The 12,914-nt window shown below is 37.9% G+C and overlaps 1 protein-coding gene across 2 annotated transcripts in view; it reads left to right on the top strand.

Moving 5' to 3' along the window:
* The window catches only part of LOC121290769, a 34,834-nt gene that overhangs the window by 7,584 nt on the left and 14,336 nt on the right, over positions 1-12,914 (top strand). Inside the window, exons 1-4 of one of the 2 annotated variants that reach the window (XM_041211663.1) lie at positions 2,887-2,916; positions 3,875-3,945; positions 7,538-7,763; positions 10,085-12,822. In XM_041211663.1, the coding sequence (XP_041067597.1) occupies positions 3,877-3,945; positions 7,538-7,763; positions 10,085-12,822 (3,033 nt within the window). In that variant the 5' untranslated portion in view covers positions 2,887-2,916; positions 3,875-3,876. Of the gene's footprint in view, positions 1-2,886; positions 2,917-3,874; positions 3,946-7,537; positions 7,764-10,084; positions 12,823-12,914 lie in introns of those variants that run through there. The other variant, XM_041211662.1, reaches the window with a different exon arrangement.

Raw genomic sequence — 12,914 nt, 5'->3', positions numbered from 1 at the left:
AGGTCGGGTCCTTAATATTGAAGGGTGCATGACATTCAAGAAGAACAGGAAGCTAGGTAAAGGTGGAGGGGAAGCACTGTTAATCAAGGAGGGCATTGGTGCAATAGTTAGAGCTGACTCCTAATAGTTAAGAGATCAGGATGTAGAATAGGATTGGGTGGAGATGAGGAATAGTAGGGGGAAAAAGTCATTCGTGGGAGTGGTCTACAGGCCCCCTAACAGAAGCCACAGTGTAGGACAAAGTATTCAAGAGAAAATATTGTGTGCTTGTGATAAAGGGATGGCAATAATCATGGGTGATTTAAATCTACACACAAACTGGGAAAATCAGATTGGCAATAGTAGCCCGGATGAGGAGTTCTTAGAATGTTTTCGAGATAGTTTCTTAGAGCAACATGTTCTGGAACCAACCAGAGAGCAGCTTATTATTAGACTTGGTATTGTGTAACATGACAGGATTAATTAATGACCTCAGAGTAAAGGCACCCCTAAGTAGCAGTGACCACGGTATAATTGAATTTTACATCCAGCTTGAAAGGAGAAGAGTGGGTCTAAGACTGGTATCTTAAATAAGGGTAGCTATGTGGGGATGCAAGCTGAGCTAGCTGAAATGAACTGGGAAACTAAGTTAGAGGATAGATCAATAGGGAAGCAGTGGCAGACATTTAAGAGGATATTTCGGCGTATTCAGAGTAAGTACATTCCTACTATAAAGAAAAATTCTAAGCAAAGGACCCACCATCCGTGGTTAACTAAAGATGTTAAAGAAATATAATAGATAATAAGGAAATGGCAGAAGAAATGAACAAATGTTTTGCTTCTGTGCTCACTACAGAGGATACAAAAAACACTCCAGTAATAGCACTAAATCAGGAGGTGAGCAGGAGAAAGGAACTTAGTGAAATTGAAATCACTAGGGAAACGGTACTGAGCAATTTGATAGAGCTGCGGGCTTGCAATCTCCGGGTCCTAATGGACTACATCCTAGGGTCTTAAAAGCGATGGCTAATGAGGTAGGTGATGCACTGGTGTTAATTTTCCAAAATTCGCTAGATTCTGGAAAGGTTCCACCAGATTGGAAAGTAACAAATATTCCCTCTATTCAAGAAGGGAGGGAGGCAGAAAACAGGAAACTATAGGCCAGTTAGCTTGACATCTGTCATGGGAAGTTTTTAGAATTGATCATTAAGGAGGTTATAGCTGGGCACTTAGAAGAACTCAAGACAATTGGGAAGAGTCAGCATACTTTTGTGAAAGGAAAATCATGTTTAACCAATTGGAATTTTTTGAAGGAGTAACGTGCAGTGCATAAAGGGGACCCTGTAGATGTACTGTACTTGGATTTCCAGAAGGCATTCGATAAAGTGCCACATCAAAGATTATTACGGAAAATAAAGCACATAGTGTAGTGGGTAACATATTAGCATGGATGGCAGATTGGCTGGCTGGCAGAAAGCAGAGAGTATGCATAAATGGGTCTTTTTTGATTGGCAGGATGTGACGAGTGGAGTCCCACAGGAGCCTGTACTCTTTATGATTTACATCAATGCATTAGATGAGGGAAGTGAAGACATGGTAGCTAAATTTGCAGATGACACAAAGATATGTAGGAAAGTATGTTGTGAAGAGGACATGAGGTTGCAGATGGATACAGATAGTTTGTGAGTGGGCAAAGATCTCGCAAATGTAGTTTAATGTAGGATAATGTGAAGTTGTTCACTTTGGCAGGAAGAACAAAAATGCAGGGTGTTACTTAAATGGAGATGGCTGCATAATTCTGAGGTGCCGAGGGATCCAGGTGTTCTAGTACATGAGTCACAAAAAGTTAGCATACAGGTACAGCAAATAATTAAGATGGCTAATGGAATGCTATCCTTTATTAGGAGAGGGATTGAACATAAAAGTTAAGGAAGTTATGCCTCAGTTATACAGGGCATTGGTGAGACCGCAGCTTGAATAGTGTGTGCAGCTTTGGTCTCCATTTTTAAGGAAGGATGTAAATGCATTGGAGGCAGTTCAAAGGAGATTTACTAGATAGATACCTGGAATGAGTGGGTTGTCTTATGAGGAAAGGTTGGACAGACTAGGCTTCTTTCCTTTCCACTGGAGTTTAGAAGAGAGAGGAGTGGTTTGATTATAGTATACAAGACCCTGAATGCTTTGACAAGGTGGATGTCGAAAGGATATTTCCTCTTGTGGGTAAGTCCAGAACTATGAGGCACAGTTTTAAAATTAGGGGTTGCCTTTTTAGGACAGAGTTGAGGAGAAATCTTTTCTGAGGTTTGTGTGACTTTGGAATTCTCTGTCTCGGAAGGTGGAGGAGGAGGGGCCATTGAATATTTTTAAGGCAGAGGTAGATAGATTCGTGTTAGGCAAGGATCAGAGGTTATCGGGGTTAGATGAATGTGGAAATTGAAAAACAAGGTCAGCCATGATTTTATTGAATGGTAGAGCAGGCTCGGGGGAACGAATGGTCTACTCCTGTTCCTATTTATGATGTTCTTATGTCATCTGGTTGTATAGGACTTGAATGTTGCTGAAAAGAGAGACATGTTGCTGAAGCTTTTCATCTTGCATTCATCAAGACAAATGCAAGAATGCCAAATTTCAAACCATCACAACAATTTATAATATAGGAGAAAAGGGTGCTGATTGGTCAGCAAATCAATTCTAGCCAAGGTGTTGCCATGGAGAAAGCAACTGGGAACTATAAGCACCAGGGTGCTTCAAAAATGGTGCAAGGCTTGAACATATTCCTTTTGTTTGCAGAAAACAGGTCTCTGTGTCTGAATCAAAAACAGAATTACCTGGAAAAACTCAGCAGATCTGGCAGCATCGGCGGAGAAGAAAAGAGTTGACGTTTCGTCAACTCTTTTCTTCTCCGCCGATGCTGCCAGACCTGCTGAGTTTTTCCAGGTAATTCTGTTTTTGTTTTGGATTTCCAGCATCCACAGTTTTTTTGTTTTTATCTCTGTGTCTGAATGTATGTCGCTTCTAGCAAGTATAAAGGAGCCATGTTACCAGCTTGACTAATTATCTTAAATTAGTTTTTAATGTAGTTCTAAGCGCACTCGGGACTGTTGAGCAAGTGCTACCCAATTGCGGAATCCCATCTAACAAAAGTTTTGTTTTGGGTTTTGTAAGCACGGGCTTGTTGAATGCAGGCTGTACTCTGCCTATTATGAGTAACTGAAGCAACATGGTATTTGATTCGGTCAGCCAATCACACGGATATATGGACTACATACCTGGTATTCCACTGGCATTGAAATTCATACAAAATGTTGCTCAATTGTGTGGCAAGCAGAATTCTGTTAGTGGAAAATATCATTCCCTGAAAAGTGCTCGGTCTACCTGAAATTACCCTGGAAAAGTGAAGTATTTCAAAGATTTGAACAACAGATTAAGCAAGGCTGCTACAATATAGTGGCGAGTATAGTATAAATTGTTGTGATCATTTGAAATTTGGTATTCTTGTGTTTGTCTTGATGATTGCAACACTTGTTTTTCAACAATATTAACTTTATTTTGTTCATTTAAGAATATCGGCATCCCAGTGAGAAGATTATAACAATCAAAAGTGTATGTTCACTATAATTTACACAATGATGTGATCTGGAGAATGAACAGACACAATCTAGAAGAGTGGAATAACTTAATATAGGTTCAAAAGTTCTAGGAAATTCTTGTTTGTTGTGTGATTTTATTTTCCTCGTAATACCATCAGAAGCTGCATGTAATTTTATGTGGATGTTTGACAACAAGACCCAAAGGAAGTGGTGTAACAGCAATTGTAACCTGATGCAGCTTCCTGTAGTGTAATTTGTTTAATAGTATATATCACTGCTCATGCAACTTTATTAATCTATTTCAGGAATGTTTCCAGACATCAGAGACTACGTCCAGGGATGCAATCAGTGTAAAGATGGGAAAGCGCATCCTCTAGTAAGTGTTGTGGAAATAAGCACATATTAGATTTGATTATAAGAATTATTGCTGAAGGATTGGAAAGGCTATAATGCAGTATGATCATGTAAGTTTGTTTTGCTTAACCAATCATAAAAAATTTCCTCTTGGTTAGATTGTGAGGCTGTTTAGCCCATAGTGTCTGTGTTAGTGTTAGATCTCAAGTTGCAGCTAAATGTTTTTAATTTCATTTCCCTGCTCTTCCATTTTCAAATATTTATCAGTTCTGTTTTAAATGAAGCTGTAACCTTTGCAATTAACACTTATGGTGAAGCAACCCACCTCTAATAACCAACAATAACTTGCACTTATATAGCACCTTTAATGTAGTAAAATGTTCCAAGGTGCTTCATAAGACTTGTCAAACAAAATTTGACAACGAGCCACATAAGGAGAGATTAGATAGGCGGTCAAAGGTTTGGTCATAGAAGTAAGTTTTAAAGAAAAGGAGAAAGCAGTAGAGAGATGGAGGTTTGGGGATGGAATTTCAGAGCCTAGGGCCCAGATAATTGAAAACATGACTGTCAATGATGGAGTGATTCATATCAGGAATGCTCATAAGTCATAACTGGAGGAGTTCAGAGATTTCAAAAGGTTGCAGGGCTAGAGAATGTTTGAGATAATGTGGGGAGAAGCCATGGAGGTATTTGAAAACAAGGATAAGAATTTTAAAATTGAAGCATTGTTGGGACATGAGATACTGTAAGACATTGAGGACAGAGTTGATAGGTGAATAGAACTTGGAAAGAGTTAGAATGGAACTGGGCAGCAGAGTTTTGGATGAGCTCCAGTTTATGGGGGGAGGAAGGCAGTCAGGTAAGACAGCATCAGCATATTCAAGTCTAGAGGTAATTCTGTAGGTACACAGCTCTCTAATTTTCCCTTTTCCATGTCCAATGATAATCCTGAATCTAATGCATATTAGTACAAGTTTAATGGTTAGGGAAAGCATTCTTTCACTATCAACCCCTTCAGTAGTTTTTGAAAGCTTCTATTGGGCCACCCCTTGACCTCTCTTCCAGAGGCAGAAGATCTCATTTTTGAACTATTCATCTGAACCAGAACCCCTTATTCCTGATACCTGCCACCTTATCTGCCTGTTCCACTAACCTATCTGTGATCCAAAATCTTCTGCATTCTCCCTTATAGCTTCTGAACAACCTAATTTGATTTCAGCAAAATTTCCTGCAGTCCCTGTCCCAGTCAGTATTTATGCAAATGGAGCCTAAGAGGGAGTTTTAAATTAGATCCGAGTACATCGCTACCAGTACCCAACAACCTGCAAAACATTTATTTACTCTTGCAGTCTGATTTTTGATCACCAGCCATCATCACATTGTAACAAGTATTTTATGTCCCACCCTATCAAATATGTTCTAAAGATTCACATGCACATCCACCACATTCTCTTTATTCACTAATTTCTTTGAATTTTAACTCAATTAGTTAAGTGCAACTTGTCATTTGTAAATCCATATCTTTCTAATTGTTAATTTTGTCTTGCACCAGTTTTGCCAAGATGAAACTATAACAGCCTGTAATTTCCTAATCTATCCTTTAAGTCTTTGTTAAAGTGGTGTATAACATTGTCACCCTCCAGTTCTTTGGCACAATTCCAGCTTCCAAAGATTACTTGGAAATTCATGATTAATTCTTCCTCCCTAATATCTTATCAGTATTCTGGGATGTGTGCTATCTGCCGGGTGATTTTCTAAGCAGGAAACTTCAGAGTTACAGGGAGAAAGTGGGAGAATGGTAATCAGTGAACTGCTTATTTGAAGAGCTGGTGCAGACACAATGGGCCGAATGGCCGCCTCCTGTGCTGTAACAGTTCTGTGATTTTTTTTGCTCATCAACTTCTTTAATTGTTTAGAATATAAGTGATAGTTACATCCTTTTCAGATAATTGTAAAGCTTCATTTGTGTAAACTGAGGTGATTTACTTATAAAACACTTCTGTCCTGTCCTCATGCACGTACATGGTATCAGTGCAATATCTCAAGGGCACATGTCAGATGAGTGTGCATTCAAGTACCACTCCAGAGACTTGAGCACTTAATAGAGGCTGACACTTCAGTGCAGTAATAAGTGAGTGCTGTACAGTCCGAGGTTTTTGACTTTCAGATGAGACATTAATCCACAGTCTACGCACTCAGGTGGTTGTAAAATAACCCAAAGCACTATTCAAAAGAAAAACTAGGGAGTTTATCCCTCGTTCCAACATTTGACCCTCAACTAAATAACTAGATTATCTGTTTTAGTCATCATTGCAATGATATTGGAACCTTGCTGCATGCAAATTGATTTCCATATTTTCTAGACATAATGTTGACTACAGTACAAAAATTCTTAATTTGCTATAAAGCTAAAGTGCTTTGAGATGTTCTAGGGTTGTGAAAAGCACTATATAAAATAGAGATTCTTTCTTTCCAAGTAGCCCCACTCATTCTTTGTGCATTTTACACATCGTAAAAATTGTCAAAGATTTTTAGAAGAACTATTGAAGGCACAGCCACCAATGGTGGACCGATTAAGATTAGGGGTACTCAAGACCAGAATTAGAGGAGTACAAAGATCTTGGAGCAGTTGCAGGGCTCATGGAGGTTATGGAAATAGGGAGGGGCAAGATCCGACAGGTATTTGAAATTAAGGATGAGAATTTTAAAATTATGATGTTGCCGGATCAGAAGCCAGTGTAAGATAGCATGCACGGGGATGAAGAATAAATGAGATTTGTCATAAATCACCAAAATTCTGCAATGCTTTCATAGTCTATACTAGAGAATGTAAAAAATTTAATTAGTGCAATGCTGTATTGAAGGGCTCCCATTATTGGAGACAGATTTGCATTTTTAGTGTCAAAATTGAGTCTAAAATCAAATCAATTCAGATGTCCCTCAGCTTCAGGTTAATAGAATTTCAGGAACATGTTAATTTTTACTTTGAAATTTTACTTTGAAGAACATAATGATCAAACCAGTTGAAACAAAAGGCTGATCATTAACATTCTTACAGAACTTTTATAGAATTGTTTACTTGACAAGCATTTCTTTTTATTAGGTTACATTATTGGTGACTCAAGTAGTGATTTTTTTGGATGTATTGCGTGTTTATATAATTTAGAGCTCATTAAATATTAAAATTCAAAAACAATATCCAACAATTATCATAGGTTGCATCCATTGTAGATCATAAATTATACCAGGTAGCAATATCCTTGTTCCATTTGCACGTATTAACATCATTCACCACAAAATGACATGAGGTTAGTTTGCGATTATGATTTTTCAGTTGTATTTGAGGCATTCTGGGAAGGCTGCTAGCAGAGATTTGATGATTTCTCAGATGGGAAGAACAGAGGGAAAATCTGTGGAAAAGTCAGTCAAATCCACTATTGTGTAGTATTAGACAAGTTGGAGCACCTGTGCAAGGGCTGACAATGTATTACCTGCTCCCATGACTGGTGAATGATATTCTTGGAATTGGGAAAAGGAAGATGAAAGCAAAAGTAGCTCAGAATAGGGAAAAAAATTGTTGTGAACAGTTAAATTTATGTACCTTTTTTTGGCAGATTTCAGAAGAAAAGCATATAACTCGTGAATTGCCTACACACTGTACCAAAGTGCTTGAGAGATTGAACAGTCAACGCTCTAAAGGCCTTTTTTGTGATGTAACTTTGATAGTGGAGAAAACATCCTATCCAGCTCATCGTGCTGTGTTAGCAGCTGTTAGTGAATACTTCCAGGATCTGTTTTCAGAGAAAGGATCTACTTCTAATAAAATTGTGGATTTGAAAGGTGAAGAACTTTGAAATAATTTTCTTAGCTTATTTTATTTCTAGTCTCAGCTTAACCCAGTGAACTAATGAGTTTGAAGGTCATGGATTCAAGTTCATGCTACGGAGATGACCATGTAATCTATGCTGACACTTCAGTACAAAACTGATGGGATGTTGCACTGTCCGAGGGGCATACTTTCGAATGAGACCTGGTTTAAAGTCTCTGTCTGCCATCAAGCGGATGTAAAAGATCACATTGCACTATTTGGAGAAGAGCAGAGGGTTCTTCCAATATTCTGCTTAACATTTATTCTTCAGTTATCACCTTTAAAAGTAAAACAGATTAACCAGTCATTTATTTCATTGCCTTTTGTGAGACCTTGCTGTGGACAAATTGGCTGTTATATGCAAGATAAAACAGTGACTATGCTTCAAAAATATCAATTCATTTGTTAAGAAGTATTTTGAAGCATCCTGAGGACATGAAAGGCACTACACAAATGCAAGTTCTCACCTTTCTTTCTAGTACTTGTGCAAGTGTTACAAAGTGAAGCTTCAGTATACTGTGGCAACTGGTCAAAGCATAATTGCTGTTGTCTAGCTATAGACTGGCAGTAGAGTCGCCTGTTTTTAGTATTTCAAATTGTACTGATTAACCAAGATTGACACCAAGGCTTTTGAGGTTTGACATTTTTTTCATCTTGGGTTGTAAATGGCATATTACTTGTGCTGTTTGCCAAGCCAAGTATGGCTCGTGCTACCCTTATACTTGTAAGTTTGACTGTTGAAGGCCACCTAAGCCGATATAACAAATACTAATTCAACCAATAATTTGAATTGGAAATTCATGGGAGACTTCTTTACTCGAGTGGTTAAAATGTGGAACTTGGTACTGCAAATGGTGGTTGAGGCAAATAACACAGATGCATTTGGGGAACGCTAGATAAACATACAAGGGAGAAAGGAATAGAAGATTATGTTGATATGATAAGTTTAATTAGGTTGGTAGGAGGCTCGAGTGAAACATAAACACTGCATCGACCTGCAGTTGAATGGCCTGTTTCTTTGCTGTAAAATATCATGTGATATATACATAATTCAATTTGTGCTTGTATTTCTTTCTCACATATGTTTGAATTTCATGGGCCTGAGAAGTGCTGTTCTGAGCACTGTTGCCTCACTGGTGGATGAAGCCTGAATTAGAACATCAAGATCTGTTGGCATCAGCAACTTGAGAAAAATGTAAATTAATTAAAACAAGGCACCATGTTGTGTGCACCTTTGTGGCTCTTCGTTATAAGCGAAGTTGTTCTTTCAGTTGATTATTTAGAATGTATTTGGAAGGCCAGGAACTATGGATTTGTATTGTTTTTGTAGTTGCTAAATCAAGACCGGTGTAGTGGGTTCCCCCAATTTGGAAGCTTTAGATTAAATAAAAGTGTACAAAAAACTATGAAAAACATGTTTAATGTCCAATGCCATGAAATCCTTTTTTGTGACTGAAGCATTGCTGTACAAAATTCATATTAATGAGACAATTAGTGTTCTCGATTAACGCAGGAAACGATTTTCATAATTTAATTTTCTATACTGAATTACTTATGGTTTAACAGCTATTAAGTCACAGTACTTTCCTTGTGATAAAGTAGTTCAACTGCTTTCATTGTTTAAACATTTCATTTGGTTTTGCATATAATGTTAGTAATTTGTATCTTGATACTTAAGTTTATGATTTGAACAAGGTACATAGTGAAAATCAATTGTGAAAGAATAGTAGCTCCCTTAGATGTATGCACAAGCTTAATGAAATGAAAACTGGATTGTGAAATGCAATCATTGAATGGGATAAGTTGTTACCTTTGATTCTACAGAACACCCAAAATGCACTGGAAACATAGATGAGAGCAAAGACTTTGAAGCTTTAAAAATAAGCTCGGTAATAAAATAGGGGCAAATTAGTATAAATTCTGCAGGAAATAGTTATAGTGTTGAAGAAGTCTTTGAGTTGCACAGTGGGGGTGGTCCTGAAACCACTTTGAGGTCGCCTGCATATGTTTGAATGCTTGTCAGGCTACTGGATGAAGTCAAAATTTGTTGATTGCTAATGATGCCATCAAAACATTTTGGGCTATTTATAGCTTCTGCAGTTCAAGGGTGAAAGAGCTTTCCTTTGCCATTTTTTTTTTGCCTCCAGTGTTAATGAAAATTCAAACTTTAAATGGGAAAAGGTATTGCTTGTGGAAGCATTATTTGACAGAGTGCCGAGGAATTCACTATTACAATGACGCAACTCACTGGAACAATTCTGCTTTTTAAATATTTTTATTCTTTGTGTTCTAGGTTTCAGCAGCAAGAGTTTCCTTCCACTATTGGAATTTTCCTACACATCTTCGTTGTCCCTAAAACCAGATTATTTTGCTGAGACATCTGCTCTAGCCAGGCACCTGCGGATTTGGGAAGTGGTTGAGATGTGTGCAGCATTGTACCAATTGCATGGAACAGGGAACAGTAAAGCACACAAGGCGGAAGGTAGCAAAGAAGAAAAAAAGGAATTTCCTTCGTTTGAAGTTTTTATTGATCATTCTTTAACTGGACCTAGACAGCATGTTTCAGATATTTGCTATAAGTTCGGTCAGTTAGAAGATGGTACAACACAACAGAAACTGGATGTTTTTACTGCAAAACCGCATTCAGCAGTGAGTCAAGGAGAAACAAAAGTCTCAGATTTTACTATTAAACTTCAAGAAATGCAGCCAAGACTTTTCAAAGACAAAGTGGTACCAGTACATTCTGAAACTTCTGTCGATAGCCTTGGAATGGAGACATTGGAAAGTCCTAGTAGACGATTTAAATTATTAGGCTTTTATGATAAAACTCCATCTAAAATCCTCTCAAAAGTTAAAACACTTGTCCCACAAAGATGTTCATCTGCAAATAAGGCATTGAGTAATATTCCTAATTCTTTAGACCTGAAATTTGCTGGCATGTCAAGAAATGCTGGCCATCAAAGAAAATGCAGCTTTGAGAAAACTCCTGTAAAGTCTAAACCGCGTACAAGAATGTCAAAGCATTTGGATCATAACATTGTAAGCACTCAGGACAACTCTGGTTGTAAAGGGGTGAGCACACTTCTCCGATCACCTGTTAGACAAATGACCACTGAAGAAGAACTTTATTCTCCTAACACAACCGAGAAGTACAAACTGCTTAGCGTATTAGGGTTGCGGAGAAAAACTTCTGTTACTGATGGTGAAGAACAGGCTGGTTGGAAACAAAAAAGGAGACTTCGACAGGCTAAAATAAAAAATTATTCACTGCTTACTGGAACAAAGAGAAGAAAAATAGACATTGCAAAAACTCAATTGCAAGAAGACCAGGTTAAAGCAAAAGCACTTACCAACTGCTTTGTTGTCATTGAAAAGATTCTACCACCAGTACAGAAACAAAAAGGAGACAATCAAAACTTAAACAAAAAATTTCTTGCACTAAACAAACCTTCAAGTCATAAAAATAGTGTGTCTCAGGGTCATACCAAAAAGAAAATGGTTTGCATTCCACCTAAAACACAAATAAGTAATCCTAAAACTCGAGGGCGATTCAGTTGTCTTGACAAGAAAACCCAACAAGGAAATAAATGTACTAAAGGCAGTAGCAGGAGAAACGGTCCTTTAGCAAAAAATTCACAACCGTGCAAAACAAATCTCCATATTTCCACAAAAGTTCCAAAAAATGGCGAAAAGCTTTCTGTCATTTCTGCAGAGCAAAAAGCAGTGTTATCAAAATCTCAGGCAAGTGACAACAAGGATACAGAAGGGAGCCCACTGACTAGAAGAAGCAGAAGGTGTGCCACTCATAAAAGTGTAAAAAGTTCTTCCTTACTAGGAAGCACAACATGTAAGGTGTCACCTTGCCTGACAGATCATGGGCAAAGTGGCAGACAGAAGACCAGACAGTCATGTGATTCAACTATGAATTGTAGAAAGTGTAAGTTAATGATGCAAAGTTGTCCAAAAAATACTGCTCTTAGAAGATGTGTATCTAAAAGAACACTACCAAGGCATTTTATATCATTAGTGCAGACTGAGAAACCAATTAAGTCATTTTCTGATGACACTTGTGTGGCTGTGTCATCCAAAAGTAAAATGGGACAAGTTCTAGATGAAAATCCTTTAAACCAGTTATCTACAAAAACATGGGTAGATAATGTTGGAAAGTATGAAGGGAAAAAACTAGTTCCAAATGTTTACCAAAATACTCCTGGAGGAGGAGATGAGCAGAAGGCAACAACTCAACTAGATAGGAAGCCAATAGGAAATGACCAGCCTATTTCATCACACTTGAGGTCTAAACAAGAGACAAAGAATCAAGAACAGTTAACTGCATTCAAGGATCCAGGGAAGCAGACTAGGACCTCTATAAGTGAAGCACAGCAAACCAGAAGAAAAGTAAAAAACACCGGTTGTCGATCTTTAGATGCTGAAAACCAAAATTTGGGTGCTTTTTTGCACAGTATACCAACAGTTGGAAGTATTCCTGTGCTGGGTAAAAGGAAACGCATACCTACACAAAAACTGATCGAAGCTGGATTTTCGTTTGGATTTTTTATGTCTCCTCAACGTAAGGAAAAAACTAACAAGCTACCCCACCGAACTAACAGTAAACAATTTGATTTGTCTCCTAGTCGCACACTAAAGAGCAACCGTGCAGCTAAAGCAAAGGTGGTTGTGGAAGCAAATTCTAAAATGGCCATTTCTGTCAAACGCACACCGGTCAATAGAAGACTGAATTGTTGCTCAACTGAACCTAGCTTTGGAAGAAAGTCATCGTGCTCAGAAATTTCAGAGAGGATGAAAAGAAGTGCAGCAGCAAAGATAAAGAAATTTAAACCTGTTGGCTTGTATGGAAAGAAGCTAATAAATTTGAACATTAAGAGCACACTGGGGAAAAAAAAGGCAAGATATGCTCATGTTAACACTATAAAGAAAGATAAACAACTGTCTACCTCGCAGAAGGCAATAAAGTTGCAAAGAGTAACCAGTGCTAGTCTGAAGCTCATAGACTCCACGGACCTACCAAAGGTATGCTTCCTTTGTTATAGAGAATTAAGGGCAGTGTTTTCAATCTAAAGAGTTGGATGACAAGATAAACTGTGAAGTGAAAATTGAGTGGT

Source organism: Carcharodon carcharias, chromosome 18, assembly GCF_017639515.1.
Source record: "Carcharodon carcharias isolate sCarCar2 chromosome 18, sCarCar2.pri, whole genome shotgun sequence".
In the NCBI taxonomy this organism is placed as follows: domain Eukaryota; kingdom Metazoa; phylum Chordata; class Chondrichthyes; order Lamniformes; family Lamnidae; genus Carcharodon; species Carcharodon carcharias.
This window is presented reverse-complemented; position numbering and strand designations above follow the sequence as displayed.